We start from the raw sequence: 19,774 nt of genomic DNA on the forward strand, positions 1-19,774 counted from the left end.
CCAATCTTCTTAAGATCAGGAATGAAGTCAACACAAAACCCAATGACATCCTCTGTTTGATGGCCCATGGAGATGATTCCTTCTAGCCTAGCGCAGTTACAGACATATTTCTTTAGGACTCCCATGAACCTCTCAAAGGGGGACATATTGTGTAGAAATACAGGGCCCAGAATGACAATCTCGTCGACTAGATGAACTAGGACGCGCGTCATGATATTGCAGAAGGATGGTGGGAACACCAGCTCGAAACTAACAAGACATTGCGCCACATCACTCCTTAACCTTGGTAGGATTTCTGGATCGATCACCTTCTGAGAGATTGCATTGAGGAATGAACATATATAGCTCACAATGGCTAATCGAACGTTTTCCGGTAGAAGCCCCCTCAATGCAACCGGAAGTAGTTGCATCATAATCACGTGGCAGTCATGAGACTTTAGGTTATGGAACTTTTTCTCTGCCATATTTATTATTCCCTTTATATTTGATGAGAAGCCAGACGGGACCTTCATACTGCTTTGGAGGCATGCCGTCTTTTTCGTGCACACGTTGTTGGTCCTCCCGTGCCTTCAGTGTATCTTTTGTCTTCCCATACACACCCAAGAAGCCTAGCAGGTTCACGCAAAGATTCTTCGTCACATGCATCATGTCGATTGAAGAGCGGGCCTCTAGGTCTTTCCAGTAGGGTAGGTCCCAAAATATAGATTTCTTCTTTCACATGGGTGCGCGTCCGTCAGCGTCATTCGAAACAGATAGTCCGCCCGGACCCTTTCTAAAGATTCCTTGTAAATCATTGACCATAGCAAGTATGTGATCACCGGTACGGACGGCGGGCTTCTTCCGGTGATCTGCCTCGCCTTTGAAATGCTTGCCTTTCTTTCGACAATGATGGTTGGTCGGAAGAAATCGACGATGCCCCAGGTACACATTCTTCCTGCATTTGTCCAAGTATATACTTTCGGTGTCATCTAAACAGTGCGTGCATGCGTGGTATCTCTTGTTTGTCTGTCCTGAAAGGTTACTGAGATTAGGCCAATCATTGATGGTTACAAATAGCAACGCATGTAGGTCAAATTCCTGTTGTTTGTGCGCATGCCACACGTGTACACTGTTTCCATTCCACAGCTGTAAAAGTTCTTCAACTAATGGCCTTAGGTACACAGCAATGTCGTTGCCGGGTTGCTTAGGGCCTTGGATGAGAACTGACATCATAATGAACTTCCGCTTCATGCACAACCAAGGAGGAAGGTTATAGATACATCAAGTCACAGGCCAGGTGATGTGATTGCTGCTCTGCTCACCAAAAGTATTAATGCCATCCGCGCTTAAACCATACCATTACATTCCTTGCGTCACCTGCAAAGTCCTCCCAGTACTTTCTCTCAATTTTTCTCCACTGCGACCCGTCAACAGGTGCTCTCAACTTCCCATCTTTCTTAAGGTCCTCTCTGTGCCATTGCATCAACTTGGCATGCTCTTTGTTTCTGAACAGACATTTCAACTGTGGTATTATAGGAGCATACCACATCACCTTGGTAGGAACCCTCTTCCTAGGCCGCTCGCCGTCAACATCACCAGGGTCATCTCGTCTGATCTTATACCGCAATGCACCGCATACCGGGCATGCATTCAAATCATCGTACGCACCACAATATAGGTTGCAGTCATTAGGGCATGCATGTATCTTTTGCACCTCCAATCCTAAAGGGCGTACAACCCTATTTGTTGCGTACGTACTGTCGGGCAATTCGTTATCCTTTGCAAGCTTCTTCTTTAATATTTTCAGTAGCTTCTCAAATCCTTTATCAGGTACACCATTCTCTGCCTTCCACTGTAGAATTTCTAGTGTGGTACCGAGCTTTGTGTTGCCATCTTCGCCATTGGGGTACAACCCTTTTTTGTGATCCTCCAACATGCGATCGAACTTCAGCTTCTCCTTTACACTTTTGCACTATCTCTTTGCATCAACAATGACCTAGCGAAGATCATCATCGGGCACATCCTTTGGTTCCTCTTGATCTTCAGCTTCCCCCGTTGCAACATCTTCAGCTTCCCCCGTTGCAGCATCACCGTATTCAGGGGGCACATAGTTGTCATCATCTTCTTCTTCTTTGTTGTCTTCCATCGTAACCCCTCTTTCTCCGTGCTTGGTCCAAACATTATAGTGTGGCATGAAACCCTTATAAATAAGGTAGGTGTGGAGGGTTTTCGAGTCAGAGTAAGACCCCGTATTCCCACATATAGGGCATGGACAACACATAAAACCACTCTTCTTGTTTGCCTCAACCACTGCAAGAAAATTATTCATGCCCTTAATGTACTCGGAGTTGCGTGTGTTACCGTACATCCATTGCTGGTTCATCTGCGTACATCATGAATAGATAAGTGACCAAATTAATAGAAGTTCATCATCACATTAAAACCAAAGTACATACATAGTTCTCATTGAACAACATATAGCTCTCCAGAGCATCTAATTAAACCATACATTGAAACTATGTAAAACATTTCAATGCAACAACAAATGTGATCATAACCGCAACCAAGGTAACAATTGATCCAACGGTATAATGATACCAAGCCTCAGTATGAATGGCATATTTTCTAGTCTTTCTAATCTTCAAGCGCATTGCATCCCTCTTGATCTTGTGATCATCGACGACATCCGCAACATTCAACTCCAATATCATCTTCTCCTCCTCAATTTTTTTCAATTTTCCTTCAAGTAATAGTTTTCTTCTTCAACTAAATTTAACCTCTCGACAATAGGGTCGGTTGGAATTTCCGATTCACATACCTCCTAGATAAAAAAATCTATGTCACGTTGCTCGGCATAATTGTCATAAACACTAAATGAAACTAATAGTTATAAAGGATTATATACACACACACACACACCCCCCATCTGAATCATAGACAGGACGAGGGCCGACGGAGGCGGATACCAAAACCATCGTACTATATAATAACAAAAATAATAAGTAAGAAAACTACACAAGTATCTAGCTATCTAAATCATACAAGTAAGAACTTTTTTCTTTTAGAAAGAAGATACGATCAAGAGGCTCACCACGGTGGTGCCGGCGACGAGATTGGCGCGGGCGATCAATGGCGATGAGGACGGGGATGGGACATGATGGACCGCCAAACCTAGAAAAATCTCGAGGAAAATCGAGCTTGGACAAGGAGCTTCAAGAGGAGAAAGCTTAAGTGCGGCTCGGGTATTTCATCGAACACTTCATGTGTATAGGAGGTGATCTAGAGCACCACAAAGCTCTCCAACGGCCGGCCAAAAAACAGAGTAGTGGAGTGCTCTGCTCGAGGTATATATAGGCATCTCATTGGTCCCGGTTCGTGGCTGGGATCGGGACTAAATGACACCCTTTTGGTCCCAGTTGCAGCCACGAACCAGGACCAATCGTTGTGGGCCAGGAGCGAGGCCTAGTGGTCCCGGTTCGTGTGTGGAACTGGGACAAAAGGGGACAGATGAACCGGGACCAATGCCCCACGAGGCCCAGCCGCCCCCCGGCCTCACGAACCGGGACCTATGACCCATGGGTCCCAGTTCTTGACTGAACCGGGACTAATGGACTGGCCCGGCCTGAACCAAAGCCTTGTTTTCTACTAGTGTGTTCAAGTAAGGTCGTGGTGCAGTGTTGTGGTAATCCATATTTAAGCTGCTCCTTATCACCATAAGCAAACGGGGTTGGACTAAAACAAGCCTATGACACCAGTGACGAAGTCACGTTGAGAGGAGTGTGGTCAATTGATCACACAAGTTTTTGGCAAATCCTTTGTACACAAGTAGAAATCATGTATTTTTTACAAAACTAGTGAAAACACATGCATTTGACATCGCAGATTTGAAATGACATCACAGACTTCTGATATTGGCACCGCTGCTGTATGATACTATTAGCTTTTTTTAGCAATGCTTGCTGTTAGCTTGTGTGGAGCGGTCGCTTTGCTGACATTCCGCGGAATTCTACCCCAATAAGGGACAGATATCCTGTGACTAACCTTCGGCCAGTCACGCAATAACTGGCAGCCACCCAACCGTTGGATGAATCAAGTATTGTAGCAGTCGACATGTCAATTCAAGCATATCTGTCCGTCAATTCTAGATCGCAGTGCAAAGAGGTGGGCAAGTTACCGTATTGTTCATTGGTGACTCGCCTCAGTTCCCCAATAAGGAGGCTGTTATGTCAAACTCTATGGACCTCGGCCTATCTTCCGCTTGGTAAGGAACATAATCAACGCAAATGCTATATCTCGCTTATAGTGAGGATAAGTTCCGTCTTATCTGCAATGTTCGTGCACATGAACCGGTCCGTTAGAGCGATCGCTCGCTCACTCATTCTATGTACCGGTTTCATCAGTTTTTTTTTGTATTTTTTATTTTATTTTATTTTATTTTTGTTTTGGTTTCCTTTTGTTTCTTCATCAGTTTTCTTTGATTTTCTGTTTTCATCACTTTTCTTTGTTTCTTTCACAGTTTTTAACATTTATTTTTCTTTATCTTCTTTGTTTTACTTTATGTCTTTCAATTGGTTTTTAGTGGTTTCCTTTGTTTTCTTTGTACATTCTCCGTATACATCAGGAACATTTTTTATATACATGTTCAATATTTTGCAAACATGTGATTAATATTTTTGACAACTTATATTTTTTGATGGCTACTTTTTTCATACACACTGTACATTTTCTGTATACACCAGGAGCATTTTTTATATGCAAAAGTTTAACATTGTGTAAATACATGGTTAATATATTTTTAAACATAAATATTTTGATGTCTACTTTTTCCATAAACAATGTACATTTTCTGTATACATTAGGAATATTATAAATATACATGTTTAACATTTTTCAAATACATGCTTAACACGTATTAAGATAGACTTATTTTTTAGATCTAAACATATATTTTTTCATGTCCACCTTTCCATACACAGTGTACATTTATTGTATACATCAGGAACATTAATATATAGTACATGTTAAACATTGTCCAAATACATGATTAACATTTTTGGAAAATATATTTTATGGCTATTTTTCCATACACATTCTACATTTTTTGCACACTCTTTTCATTAAGTTTTTTCAAAAGCATCGGAAATATTTTTTCTATAAATATTTAACATTTTACTAAAATTTCAAATATTATATATTTTTATTTCTACTTTTGCACATTGTGCATTTTTTGTATACATCAATAACATTTTTTCCACGCACATTTAACATTTTTAAATGCATGATTATTTTTGAAAGTTTTATTTAATAAATGATTTTGATAATAGATATATTCAGAATATTTTGAAATACAAGCAAACATAAAAAACGAATGTAAAAATGTGAATAAAAAATGCAGCTGCCTGAAGCGAGACATCCTACAGTCTCGTGCCAAGCGAGAGATAGGTTTGCCCCATGATCAGGGATAGACGGAGACTCGATCATGATGGTGTTTCGTATCTGTGCCCAGTCGATCATGTGCACTGCAATAATTTTTTTTACATATGTGGTTGTTAAAATCAAGCGCCGAAGAATGGCTCAAGTTTGCAAACTTGATGTTGAAGACCCGCAAGCCTTTCTTCGATACTTAGTATGTAGTTCTGTTTTAGATTACTGGTCTTGCCTAACAAATTACAGATGGGGCACCTGAATCATGCTCTTCTACTATTGCAAGATAGCCGGATTCGGCCATAAAACTGTCAAAAAACATAGGCCTACAAACAGAGAGATGGTGGTACCATTTGCCAAACAATAGCAAATGTATCTTTGGCTGAAGACAAGAGATGTACCATGATGTTTGTGGTCTCGTGCATGGATGGGTTCATACACTTTTAAGCCTTCAATGTGGATCCTCATGTAAGGTGGTACTAAAAAACTTCTATGCGTTCCATTTTTTAAGCGAAAAAAAAAACTCTATGCGTTTCGTTTCTTTTTTGAGAGACTCTATGTGTTTCGTAGGGAAAAACCTATTTGACGCATATTGCGTCAAAATGTCGAGGAATCGCACAGGGATACAACTAGCGAGGGATTTGGGCTGGTCCATCTGAAGCGTACACACAGGTTCCGGTTCTGGGAACCTTCTAGAGCGTTCCCAGCCGGTTCTTACTGGTTTTAGGAACCATCTAGAAGGTTCCTGAAATGGTTTTTTATTTTTTTCCTTTCCTTTTTATTTTTTTACGCTTTCTGTTTTTTTCTTCTTCCTTTTTCTGGTACTTTTTTCTTTTCTTTTTGTTACTTTTCTGTTTTCTTTCAGTTTTCCTTTTCAAGTTAATTTCTCTTTGCAACAAATTTTCTTTCTTTGTTTTTTTGTTTCCATTTCTGGTCTTCTCATTTTTTTCAAAAAAATTTCGTGTTTCCAAAAAATGTTCTGTTTCAAAAAACAGTTCTCAAAATTCAAAAATTGTTATTGTTACACAAAAAAGTTCAGAACTTTCAAAATTCAGAAAAAGTACCGGATTTCAACTGTTTGTTCACGTATTACACCAAAATTCACGCTACCAAATTTTTCGGGATTTTTCAAAATTGTTCTTTGTGTCAAAATTTGTTCTCAAGATTCAAAAAATGTTCATGCTTTGAAATTTGTTCTATGTTTCAAAATTTGTTCTCAAGATTCAAAAAATATTCATGCGTTAAAAAATTGCTCGTGCTGCGAAATTTGTTCTCCGTTTCGAAATTTGCTCTCAACATTCCAAAAATGTTTGTGCTTTAATGTTTTTTTTCAAATTCCAAAACGTTCATGTTTTCAAAAAATGTTTGGGAAATTCAAAATTCTGTTCGTTTTCATAATTTGTTTTCATTTGTGAAAAAATTGTACGTTCAAAAAATTATTCAAAATTTGTGTTTTAGACATCTTAAAAAAATACTCAACATTTGTGTTTTTGAAAAGATGTTCATAATTTGAAAAATGTTACGGTTATAATTTTTTGTTCCTGTTTTTTAAATGTTTGGATTTCCAAAAACCTGTTCATAATTTAAAATTTTGTTCTCCCTTTAAAATTTGTTCCTTTTTTCAAAAAAATGGGTTTTAAAAAAATCGACTTTTGAACAATATTGTTCAAAATTAGAAAATGTTTACTGTTTTCAGAAAGAAAATCACGTTCAATATTTAAACATAGTTTTATCTCATTGTGGCTTTTAGTTGACACACACTGGCTGCTATTTTAGACATCTAATCTCAGTAGTTATGGTGGCTTGTGACGTTGTTAACGAGCAAGAGCTCCTTGGTTTGTTTTGCCCCAGTCGTTTAGTTCTTGAAGGGTCGCGAATCATATTTACCAGAAAGATTTGTTTGGCCAAGTGGTTAGCACAGCGCGCCACTCATTCCGTGGTCACGAGTTCGAATCCCAGCTGTAGACATCATCTTTTTTTGGCGTTTTTCATGTCGATCACGCGGTGGCACCTGCAAATGGGCCGGCTCACGTCAGCCACCCTGTGTGAAACGTCGACCTCTTGCCGCAGTTAGCGGCATATAGGAGGTCCCGTTTCGTAGTGCTTTGTGTTAGCGCGTACTGAATCAGCCCAATATGCAGAGCTGACCTTCTATGGAATCCAGGCTCGTTTTGTACTCGACGCCTCCCCCCCACTGCAGTGGATCAGCCCAGTATGGTGTTTGTTCGTTTGCTTCTTCCCTCTATTGTTGTTGTTGTTGTTGTTGTTGTTGTTGTTGTTGTTGTTGTTGTTGTTGTTTAAAATGTTTTAAATAATCTAAATATTACAAAACTAATTTACTTAGTTAAACAAATGTTCACGCATTAAAATAATATAATATAAAAGTATGTTCGCTTCATTTAAATAAATGTTCATACAATTCCGAAAAATGTCCGTGGCATCTGAAAATTGTTCAAATGTTTAAAAATATTTTCATGATATTTTAAAAATAATTTCATGAAAACATAAAAAAGTTGTTTGGATAATTTGCAAAAATATTCATACCATTCCAAAAAAATGTTCATTACATTAGAATAATATTCATGCACTTCAAAAATATGTTCATGTTTTTGTTAAATGATAATGAATTGGAAAAAAATGTTCATGTAATTTTTCTAAAAATTGATCCACTCAAAAAAAAAACAATCTTGACATTTGAAAAATTGTTCACATGTTTAAAAATATGCTCATGATATTTGGAAAAAAATATCAACATGTGTTAAAACATTGTTAACATGTATTTCAAGAATGTTCAACATGCATGCAAAAAATGTGCAAGTTGTATCAGAAAAATGTTCAACGTGAATTTTTCAAAAAATGTTCGCATGTTATGAATTTTTTTGCATGTATTAAAAATTGACTTGTATTTGTAAAAATATCTACATGTATTAAGAAAAGAAAAGAACAAATGAACCCAATAGTGAATAAAATAAAAACATGTGGAACCTTCCCAAAACCGGGCGGAAGGTTCGTGAAACCAATCTGTACCGGTCTATGGAAGCTTCGCAAAAGGCCACTGATAGGCGCCGGCGTATCGGCAGAACGGTTCGGCCGGTCGCATCTGGCGCGTCAGCTTATCTTTTTTCCAACCGCCAGATCAGCCTTTTGCGTCCTCTTTTTGCTAAAAAAATCGCATCCGTCTGTTGGTCCTGGACACCCACCATCGACGCTTCGAGACCTGGCTTGAAGCATCACCAGCTCGTCGCTGGTTGCCGTCCTTGCCGTCGGTCACCGCACTGCCATGCCATCGCGTGCAGCTTTTTTCTCATGCCCATTGAAGCTTTCTCACAAAACGGTGAACCTTTTTTCGTCAACGATTCCAGCTTTTGCGGTTGCGTGGTTGCCGGTCCCCAAAATTCTTCGCCTTTGATTGAATCTTCCTAGGACTCTTGTTGTAGCATTTTTTTTGTAATGTTTGCAGCTCCCTCCACGCCATTCACAACCTCCTTTTTCTCTCTCTTTGAGAGGTTCCAGTAAAAAATCAGAAATAGGGGAGTAGCAAAAACAAAGACGGTGGTAGCAAAACTCAAACACCGTTGTAGCAAAACTTGGAGTGGTTGCAGCAAAATAAGATGGATACAACAAAACAAATGGGGTGGTAGCAAAAACTAAGACGGCGGTAGCAAAAATCAAAGGCCATGGTAACAAAAAGTTTGAGAGATTCCACCAAAAAAATGGATCTAGTTAGCAAAAAGAAATCAAAAGACGGAATGCCAATGGTGGTAGCAAAAAGCAAAATGATGGTAGCAAATTTTTGAACTGGCTGCAGCAAAAAATCACTCAAAAAACACGGATCCTAGCAAAAATTGTGGATCCTTGTTGCAGCAAATTCAGGCGCTGGTGGTAACTTTCCCGGTGCCGGTCGCAACAAAATTGCATCACCAGTGACCACCACCTCTAGCCCCACCTGTTGCAAAATGTCCAACCTCGTCGAGGGGGAGGATGAGGAGATGGACGGCCATGGCTTCCTCGGGTTTGCATCAGCCTTTGAGTACTCCTCGCATCAGCAAGGAGTGGAGTGGACGAGCAGAGCCCGGCTCAACCCGATTTAGGTGCAAGAAAGGGAGGCGGGGAGCAGAGGTGATTTCTCGTGCGGCCTGATTTGGGCGCTCGTGATGTTGGTAGGGGATGGGGAGCGGTGCTGGAGGTAGGGGATGAGATATGACGGGATGAGTGGACGGGCAAAGGGATAAGAGTGTCGAGAGGGGTCGGGAGGGATGGGGAGCGGTGGTGTGCCAGGAGGCTGTGGTAGCGATGTGGACAATGGGTTACAGACGTCCTCTGCTCTAGTAGGATCATGCGACTCGTGCTGGACCGGCCGAGCGTTTGGCCGGCCTGCCGGATGTAAACATTTTCCTTCGCAAAACCACATTGTGGACAAGTCCAGTAAAAAAACGTTATAGGCGTTGCTTTCTTTGATCTCTCAATAAGTGAAATATAGAATTGACGAAGGATGCGTGAGAGCAACTAACTAAAGAGCGCGCGTTCCCAGCCTTCCCAAGGGCCACTTGGGGATGGGCTGTTCTCAGCCACCGTCACGTGTCGTGCTCTGGGTGCTTTTTCTGGATCCTTTTTTATTTTGTTTCCCCGCACGTGTTTTCTGCTTTTTAGATGTTTTTTTAAGTTTTTCACCGGCCTTCCTTAGCTTTTGGACCCAAAAATTTAGAAAAAAATTATGCGAAAAACACGTTTTCCTTTTTTCCCTTTTCGCAAGAAGCATGATTTTGCTTTCGCGAGAGACATGATTATGCTTCTGCAAGAGACACGGCCGTGCCTCTTGGAAATGAAAAAAAACTGTGTCTTCTCTTCTTTTTTTCTTCTACGAGAGGCACGGTTTTGCTTCCACGAGAGGCATGGTTTTGCTTTCCGCGAGGAAATGAAAAAAAAAGTGTTTTTCTTTTTTTTCACGAGAGGCACGGGTTTGCTTCCGCGGAAACAAAAAAAAGTGTTTCTTTTTTTCTTCCATGAGAGGCACGGTTCTGCTTCCGCGAGAGGCATGGCCGTGCATCTCGGAAACAGAAAAAATATGTGTTTTCTCTTCTTTTTTTCCGCGAGAGGCACGACCGTGCCTGTCGAAAACGGCTTTTGTAAAGAGAAGAAAAAACATGCTCCCGGTCCGGTTGTTTTGTAAAAAAAATGTTCGTCAAAACCTATCAACATGTGATCTAGCTTTGAAGATCTCAACACAAGGAATCTAATGATGAAAACGGTTTGAGATTTGGACGCACGGTTTAAGAGATAAATCGTTTTAAATAAATGAAACTAAGAAAAAAAATGGAAAACTCTCAGGTTGCGACAACTGGTGCACATGCAGTGCAATACTTGTCGCGACCTGAAAAGGTGAAAGTGATCTTTGGAAAACTCTCAGGTTTCCTTTTTTTCCCCTCAAAACAAAAAGGTGAAAGTGATCTTTGGAAGGGGCACTCCTCAATTAGTGATTTGGAGGCTGCGTAGTGACATGGAGGCCCAAATTTTGTTCACAAGTCTTGTATTGGGCCCTTTGATTGAATTATTAATTCAGCGCAATTTCCGTCTACGACATGTCGTACATTCCACATCTCAGAGCGAAACAATCGGATCTATCCCCCAAAAGAAAAGCAAACTTGGTAACAAACCAAAAAGTACCTACGGGATGTCAAGATTAGCTTTGTACCTGACACAAACTGATTTAATAAGGGATCCTTCATGGTAGGTGGAGCATCTGTGCAGATCATCTTCTTTGCAAGATATATATCCGTCGTTCTCCCTTTTTTATGTGGAGAAGATATTCTTTGTTCTCTATTCTTTTGTGGATAAAACTTTCATCGCAGTTATCATAAAACGGGTGACATTCATGCTATGGGACGAGCTGCCTGTTGAAAGGCTTCTTCCATCACGGCAAACTTGCCGGTGGGGGCGATGGCAAAGACCGCATGAGCGGTCTGCAGTGATGGAAACAACCTTCAACGAGGCTGCTCGGCCAATAGCATGAGCGGTACGCCGTCCATCCATGAACGCACACCACTGTACGGCAAGGATTAGCGCAACTGAGATGTTCTTAACCTTGAGCATTGGCGGTTCACCTATGGATGGTTTAAGAAGATGCTTCGTGTGGAGGCTTATAAAGATGGCCATTGCTTAAAATAGGAGATGGTCAATGAAGACAGTGCGAGGCCATGAGAGCTTCACGGGTATTATGTGGTGGACGCAAAATTGGCTCATCTCTAGGCGTATGGGCCACCGCTTGCCCGCCGTATTGACTAAGAACGCACAAGTGGACATTGATTGGGTGCCCTTAAGTATTCCTAGGAAGAAGGGTTACCGTCCATCTAGATAGGCATCCATAATTAATAAGACCGTTTTGCTCTTGTCTAGATGTACACACTTTTAGGTCCGAGGTCCAAGCGAAGTGAAACATCTTAGTAGGAAGAGCAAAAAAAACTTATTATTTATCTAGTCCTTGCTTTTTCTTGTGGGGCCATTCTCAGGCCAGGGTCCCATCAGGATCGTCTTGAATTCCGAGAGCTAGTTCCACCGTAGGAAACCTAACCATATATGAGTTCATAGAAATTATCTACTACTCCCTCCGTTTCAAAATAGATGATTCAACTTTGTACTAACTTTAGTACAAAGTTGGGTCATCTATTTTGGAACGGAGGGAGTAGTTATAATATAAATGCCATCACAAAGGAGCTAAATAGTAATGTTACAACTGACGAAAAAAAAAAAGAAAACCTAACCATATATGAGTTCAAACGGAAAGAAAGAAAACCAAAAACTGAGAACATCAATTTTACATAAATGGATGCACGACGTTACGATCCCTCGGAAATTCGCAGGGGCACGCACCTGTTAAGCCCTGCCCAGAGTCGATTGCCTCACGATTCGCGAAATAGTTGGATCATGCACAAGGGCACAATAAATTTTAAGTTTTAACCGTTAAAACTTATGATTTTGCATATGAAAAATTCGATTTTCTTGGTCGTGGGTATCAAGTTTCAGTGTTGAAACTTCAAGCGGTTTTTTTTCGGTCACTGGTACTAAAGTCTGATTTTATTAGTCACTCATACTAAGTCTTAAGAGTTGATTTTAAAAAAAATCATCAAAATGTATTTAAAATGAATTTTATTTGAAATCCCTTGTCACAAAAACCACAAATATGGAAACAAAATGTAATTTGGACTTCTTATTCAAAACATATGAAAGTTTGAAAATTGAAAGCCAAAAGAAAAAGCACGGGCGAGGGACAAAAAGGCACCTGCGTGCCCCAAATCCTCTCCCTATGATCTCCGGGCACAAAAAAGTGCTACGTGGTAGGGTTGATGTCGGTTGGCACGGCTGTCTGTTGAGGGCGTAGATCTTGATCCTTTGAATTGGGCGGGTGGCGGTGCCTCGGATGTCGTGTCCATCTTGAAGGCATCGCTTTGGAGCCCATTTCTTGTCATGTTTGGCGTCCTCTCTTCATGGCGGCTTGTTCATGGTTGAGGGCTTCGTTGACTCCATAGTGAAGCTTAGTATCGAACTGATGTTTGCTTGGAGTTGTATTGTGTGGTGTTGCTGATTTTCAGCTCCTATGGTTCAGCCTTTGATGTGTGCGTGTGTTGTATCGGGTTGTATGATGATCGATGCATTATCTATAAATTGAAGCGGAAGCGAAGTGAAAGTCTTTTCAATAAATCTGTGTAACCTTGGTCAATGTTGCCGCTGCTAGTGCTCTGTCCTTCAGCTTGGCCAATGGCATCCAAAGCTAAATAGAAGGACACCGATCTGAACAAGTAATCAGCAGGTTGGCTTGGATCACTTTTTGGATAGCAGGCTTGTTGCGGATAAGCCAAAGTGCCTAGGATTGAACCGTGATAAGGCGCCACACTATACGTTGTTGCCCTCCTACTAGGGAGGATACTATGGTAATCAGATCGACGCAAGAGGAAGGATTCCACGTACACCACAGTCCTTGACGGGCACAATAACTTGGCTGGATGGCACTTGAAGAGGATGTGGTCAACATTTTACTCAAGGCCACATAGGACACATTTGCCATCGCTAGGGCCCTGCCTAACCAGGATATTGGCCGCCATTGGGAGTCGTTTCTCCAAGCTTGCCAGTTCGCTCGGAGAGGTTGGCAGTTGGAACATTTTTGCTGGCAGTTTTAGTTGTTAGGGGGGGTGGCAGTTTCTTCAGTCCGACATGACATTTTCTTCAGAAAACATCATGTCGGTCTGAAGAAACTGGCACCTCACACACAACTAAAAATTTCATCAAAACATTTGCAAATGCCGCCCCCTCCCAGCAAACAGTTGTCAGATAAGAGGGTCCTAAATTTAAGAGGAATCGGCGCTTTCCAGAATTGTTTAACATGTGTAATAGTAAGACCGAACGATAGTTTGGCACACATCGACTTTATAGAGAACTTGCCTGAGGCTCTAGGACCCACGATATCTTGTTGGCGGTGTCATTGAGAACCACCGAGTTCAACTCTCTGCTGAGCTCAACAAAGCAGCAAACGTTCATCGGTCTGCAAGTTGTGCTTGGATTGGATGTGAATGTCATATGGAATTGGTTCGCTGGCTTGCTTGAAGAGCTTTCTTTACTTATTGCTTAATAAGAGAGTACGCTATGTCTCCAGTCCTTTCCTTGGGACTTGCTAGGAAAAAACAAGATGCCCTAGCCCAAAATCAAACATGGGTTCTAGCTCCTTACATAAATTGGTATACTAGATTCAGAAGAAAGCGGATGGTTTTATTGAAGAAGAAATCAGTATCCAAATTGGAAGAGAAAATGCTCTACAACCTACACATTACACCACAAGGAAACTGCCACTTCAGGTATATGTATGCATCCACTTCATCGGATGATCCAACTCAAAAAGTATGCAATTTCTATTCTCTAGCGCATGTCATAGTGTCAAAAACGTTCTTATATCATAGGAGGCAATAACCATCTCTCCGGAACCCGTTGCAAGGCGTCAACCTGCCCAAACTTTCGTAAACGGCAAAAGTTTTCGTGCCAAGACAAGTGGACAACCCCCGGCGCGGCGTCCTTTCCTGGCACCGTCGCAGAGGACGCGGATAGAGCGAGAGGCGACGAAACACTTCCGTCGCAGAGGACGTGGATAGAGCGAGAGGCAACGAAACACCTGCAGCTCATCTTCACCAGGTAAAAAAAGAAGCAGGACAGCAAGTTCCTAGGTGGACACATGAACTATCTGCTACACGCCGAGAGAAGCAATGGCAGGGATGATGGCTCTTATCCAAAACCAAGCAGTGACGCGGCTCATTCACATACACCGTCTCTGGCCAAGCTATCTGCTACCCCAAAAGTATACAACATGGCAGCCTACGAGAACCGCCAAAAATGGCCCTTTTCGCCGACTGCAACAGCACCAATTAACTAAGCCAAGCTTCCATTCAGATCAGCAGCAGCAGCTTCCAGCAGCACTCCACAGTCTCCATGAGCCCCTCCTGGTCAGGCTGCACCCGAACCACCAGCAGCGAAAACCACTTGCCTTCATCATTCCCATTTCCCGTACAACAACATCATCGCTGTTGCGCCTAAGAAAATCCCAGTTGCGCCGCACGCGTAAGCTGGACGGAAATCGGGTGACAGGACATGAGAGGCGTCGGTCGTCCTGTGGCAACCGACAAAATTGAACTTTTTGGGGACCCTGATACTGCGCGCCCAGAGGGTTTTAACTAAACGAGTAGCCCCAGGCCGCGTCCGGGATTCCAGCCTCCATGATCACCCACTGGATATGACAGCCGCGAAAAAAATGGGCAGAAACAAGTTGTATCAGTAAGATATTTATTTTTTCATTATTGTTGTATCTCCTAAACAAACACCAGTTGCATAACAGGAACAAAGTAAAGAAGTAGGCAGCATGGAACGTAGGATTAAGAATTTAAGATACTCCCAATTTGCTGACACTGCAGGGGTAGCCGAAGTTTCCAACGAGGGAAGCCAGCCTCTCCATGAAGCAACACCCTGGACAGCACCAGAAACATTGGCAGAAACAAGTTGTGTCCCAGAGATAACTTCATAATTGCGTCCTAAACAAAAACCAGTGGCATACCAGGACGAAGAAGTATATATAGTCCAAGAGATAACTTCATAATTGTGTCCTAAACAACAACCAGTTGCATACCAGGACAATGGAGCATATGTGACGAAAGAGCGAATGAGTGGCCCGGAGCGCGGTATTAAGATACTCCCAATCTGCTATGCGGCGGCACACGGGCGACATGTAAGAATATTCACATATTGTCGGGCTCTGCCTGTTCCCGACGTAGGCCCTGCGTAGGAGCTTCCCTTGGACCGATATTTATATATATTGCCAAGTGCATGCATGCATGGACATGAATGGCTTGACCTCTTATTTGGAATGAGCAGACACTGTCCAAGTGAGAAGGATCAGACCATGTAAGATACCAATACCGCTATATCTGCAGAGGGATGCAAAAGAGTGGTTTTCTGCGTTACCTGGAATGAAGCTGCCTATAAGTAGATGCTGCACCATGGAGGATCACTTCATCCCGTTTCGATTCTGCGTAAAGATACTGAGATTGGACTCTGCTCCTTGTACAGTACTAAGTCAACATGTCTGATGACTCAAGGACTGTCCCTCAGGAGCAGCTCCCGTCTGACGACCTCCACCCGCCGCCAATGCCGGTGATCAACGTGGGTCACCTCAACCTTGACCCAGCAACACGAGCTTGCGTGGTTGAAGATATTACCAAAGCATGCCGTGATCTAGGATACTTCCAGGTATACTCCTTGAGAACATTGCCACACCTTCCTGTCTTTTTCTTTTCTGCCTTTGCCTTGGCATTTATCTTTTCCAGACTGCAATGGATAACATTGCCACCTGTGTCCACAATGTTACCAAGGAAGACGACTGTACAGACAAATAAACTAGGAAACCAAACTAGATTTGTGGTTGAAAAACCACTGCAGAAGAGTGACTACAGGAAAATTAGGAGCTATGATGACCTTTGAAATCCTGCGGCTAGCTGTGACAGCACCGCATTGTTAGTAGTAGTACATGCACAATCTTAGGAGCAAACTGCCTGCACTCAGCTAAATAGTTTGACGAGCTCCATCCTCCTTTTGTCCCCCCAAATGAAGAGTATGAACTGTGTAAACAGTGTATACAAAGTATACTAGAACACATCATGCGACTGTATGAGGCAGCAGGGATAGGCGAAAACTGTACGATACGTTGAGGACCAGCTACATTTTGTCGCCTGGTTAAATGGAAACTGACAAATTATTTTTTCCTGCTACATTCGTAATCTTTTTCTTATGATGTAACATTTCAGTATTGAGTGCACTTGTGAAGTTTGATCTGTAATTTAGTCTACATAAAATTTAGAACAGATATTCTGAAGTATCTACACAACGTGTATGTTCAAGCATCTCAGTTTCCTTCATTTTTTGTAGTTGTAAATCTGTAACAGGGCCTAAGCCTACTCGATATAAATGTCTGGTTTTAGAGCAACATGGAGCCGGGGTCGGCCTAAATGGCCGGTTTTAACAACTGCATCATTGTCCGATGGGTACATGTGGACATAGCAAGGCAGCAAACGGTATTACTAAGGCGTGTTCTCTGACTGGGTGACTTCTCCGTACGAGAAATAACATATCATTTATACAGCAAGTGCCTTCTGTGCATATAAAATGTTTCCAGCTTCAACTCTAAAATATAAGCAATGTCAAGGTTCTCAAGGACCACTACTAAAATTGTAAAACATTAGAGGAGAACTTACGGCTGTGTAGCTACACTAGAGTTAAGGTACGGCCTTTCATGAACCCTTCTTGGGCACTCTACTAACAAGCAGGTGCAAGGGAACAAAGAAAGCTTACTTGCCTATCTCCATTTTGCAGATTATAAACCATGGGATCAGTCAATCTGTCATGGATGGAGCTGTTGAAGCAGCTTCAGATTTCTTCAAACTGCCAAGTGAGACAAAGGAAGAGTTTGCATCAGACGACCTCCGACGGCCTGTTAGATATGACACCAGCTCAAAGGACGGCATTAGTATGTCACGGGCATACCTAAAGCATTATGCCCATCCCCTGGGTGAATGGATGCAATATTGGCCAGAAAACCCCCCAATCTACAGGCAAAAAACTTTCTATGCATCTTCTTACAATCCTGAACTGCAGTACTAATTGTGTAATGTCTGACATAACTCTTTTGTTCATGTACTAAAAACAGGGAGTGTATGGGAAATTTTGCTATTGAAGTAAGGAGGGTGACCTTGCAACTAATGGAAGCCATACTAGAAGGCCTAGGATTGGGTAAGGATTACCAGCATGAGAAATTTGAGCAAGGACTGCAGCTAATGTCAGTGAATTGCTACCCAAAAGAATCAGAAGGTGATACAGCGATAGGGCTGGCGCCGCATTCCGATTATGGATTCCTTACCATCTTGTTCACAAGTTGTCGAGGCCTGGAGGTCGTCGACCGCAACAGCAACAGCTGGAAAGTGGTCCAGCCACTCCCACATGCATTGCATGTCCACGTAGGAGACCACATGGAAGTCCTGAGCAACGGCAAAATCAAGACTGTTGTGCACCGAGCTGTTCTGAATCCTGAAGAGGCAAGGATCTCCATGGCCAGCATTAATGGTTTCGCCATGCATGAGAAGGTCTCCTGTGCCAGAGAGCTCGTGAATGAGCAGAATCCTGAAAAGTACAACGCGAGCAGTTTTAATGACTTCCTCGACTATCTCACAAGCAATCTGGAGAACAAGCACCGGAACTTTCTTGAGAGCCTTAGGATGCAAGGGGCGTAGTAGGGGTATAATCTCCACTCGAAGCACAAAACAATACCTACGACAATTTGTCTCTATGCCTACAACCGTTCATCTCTCTATATTACTTTTGATCTGAAAGTACTGAAGTTGTTGTGTGTTGTCATGCTGTTTTGGACAAATTATCTGTAATATTACTTTCGATCTGAAAGTACTGAAGTCGTTTTGTGTTGTCATGCTGATTTGGACAAATTATTAGTAATATTATTACTTTTGATATGAAGGCACTGAAGTTGTTGTGTGTTGTCATGCTGTTTTCCCCTTTCACCCCACCACATTATTATGAGTTTGTATTAGGTAAGGAGAAATCCATGATGTAAACTTTATCTACCTGAGTAGTAGTAAGGTACTGTATGCTGTGAGTTAACCATTTGACTTCAAATTTCCACTTGTAATGCTGCGACACTTAATCAGCAAGGTCGGGCATATAATGCGCAATTTAGAATCAGTAAGAACAAGATTGGATCGCGGGGGTTCCTCCGTGGATGGGTGGGTCTGGAAACAAAATCGAAATGGAGGACGGGGGTGGGGAAGAAACTAGTACCAAACAGAAACCCCGGGTAGGGGCTGGGCGGAGAGGCGCGGCTCCGGTCCCGCGGGCCGCCGGCAACGAGGAGGCGGCGGCGTAGCAGCCGGGCCACGCACCACGCTGCGGTAGTAGGTCCCGTCCCGAAGCGGGGCACGAGCGCCCCGGTGGTGGTGGTCGGTTGCCCTCCGGCCCCATCTCCGGGGATCTCGCCTTGCGCGCCGTGAGCCTGCCTTCGGCGGTTGCTGCGGCGGGCGGCGGGCGGCGGCCGAGCAGTGGAACGGCCCACGGTCAGGGGGCGAAGGTGGGGCCAGGCCCGGCGGTTCAGTCAACTTTGTGCACGCCTCGCCTGTCAGAGTCGTCCTACGCTCAAGTCAAAAAGTAGCGGATCAAAGAAAGTGGAAAATGCTTGGAGAAAATAATCAGCTACAAATACTCCTTCCTTTGAAGGTTTTTCGGACACATCTAGACGTGACATAGTTATGTAACATTAACATCTAACCTGATATCCACTCTGTTTGTGGTATAATTGTTTTGTCTTTTTTTTTCTTGTTGATGAATTATATATTTGTGAGAGCTTAGATGTGACATCCTTTAAAAACATCTATATGTGAATTGGACGAACTGTTTTTGTTTTAGGACATGTCTGAATCTGTGTTGCTGTGTGTCTGAATTCTGGCTAATCGGCATTAAACTTGGAGAGATTTGTGGGCTGCCAAATACATGTCTGACAACGCGGTCTCACCCAAACTCATCACCGTGCGTCCCGCTCTTAAACATTCGCCGCACACTCATGTCTGTCAGCCGCTTCAGAGCGGACGTGACTGGACGATGTCGTCACAGGGACGTGACCGGACGTGGCTCGGGGTCGACGAAACCACCTAAAATATCATCTAGGGTTTTTGGTGGCTCGGGGTCGACGAAACCACCTAAACCTATCATCTAGGATTTTGGTGGCTCGGGGTCGACGAAACCACCTAAAACTACCATCTTGGGTTTTGGGTGGCTCGTGGTC

At 42.7% G+C, this 19,774-nt stretch overlaps 1 protein-coding gene and 1 long non-coding RNA gene across 7 annotated transcripts; one reads left to right on the forward strand and one right to left on the reverse strand.

Moving 5' to 3' along the window:
- Positions 1–14,399: 14,399 nt before the first annotated feature.
- LOC119366236 lies at positions 14,400–19,114 on the reverse strand. 6 transcript variants are annotated; one of them, XR_005175972.1, is made up of 5 exons: positions 18,778–19,114; positions 17,846–18,105; positions 17,473–17,534; positions 15,898–17,370; positions 14,400–15,810 (listed from the first exon to the last, which is right to left on the reverse strand). It is a non-coding gene; the product is annotated as an uncharacterized LOC119366236 (long non-coding RNA). The 6 variants fall into 6 exon arrangements; XR_005175973.1 differs by lacking the exon at positions 17,473–17,534 and having other exon boundaries at positions 15,898–16,282; positions 16,408–17,370; positions 18,778–19,113; XR_005175976.1 differs by lacking the exon at positions 17,473–17,534 and having other exon boundaries at positions 14,400–15,467; positions 15,563–15,810; positions 18,778–19,112.
- Positions 16,015–18,362, forward strand: LOC119366235 (flavanone 3-dioxygenase 3-like). The gene is made up of 3 exons (XM_037631927.1): positions 16,015–16,182; positions 17,302–17,582; positions 17,636–18,362. Exons 1-3 carry the CDS (start codon positions 16,015–16,017, stop codon positions 18,213–18,215), a joined length of 1,029 nt encoding a protein of 342 aa, XP_037487824.1. The 3' UTR covers positions 18,216–18,362.
- Positions 19,115–19,774: the final 660 nt, after the last annotated feature.

This window comes from Triticum dicoccoides, chromosome 2B (genome assembly GCF_002162155.2).
Source record: "Triticum dicoccoides isolate Atlit2015 ecotype Zavitan chromosome 2B, WEW_v2.0, whole genome shotgun sequence".
In the NCBI taxonomy this organism is placed as follows: Eukaryota; Viridiplantae; Streptophyta; class Magnoliopsida; order Poales; family Poaceae; genus Triticum; species Triticum dicoccoides.

What these genes read in the sequence shown, in the direction of transcription:
- LOC119366235 (XM_037631927.1), top strand. Translation starts at nt 16,015, where the DNA reads ATGTCTGATGACTCAAGGACTGTCCCTCAGGAGCAGCTCCCGTCTGAC. An exon ending in GTGATCTAGGATACTTCCAG is followed by an intron (nt 16,183 to 17,301) that starts GTATACTCCTTG and finishes TCCATTTTGCAG; the next exon opens with ATTATAAACCATGGGATCAG. An exon ending in TCTTACAATCCTGAACTGCA is followed by an intron (nt 17,583 to 17,635) that starts GTACTAATTGTG and finishes TACTAAAAACAG; the next exon opens with GGAGTGTATGGGAAATTTTG.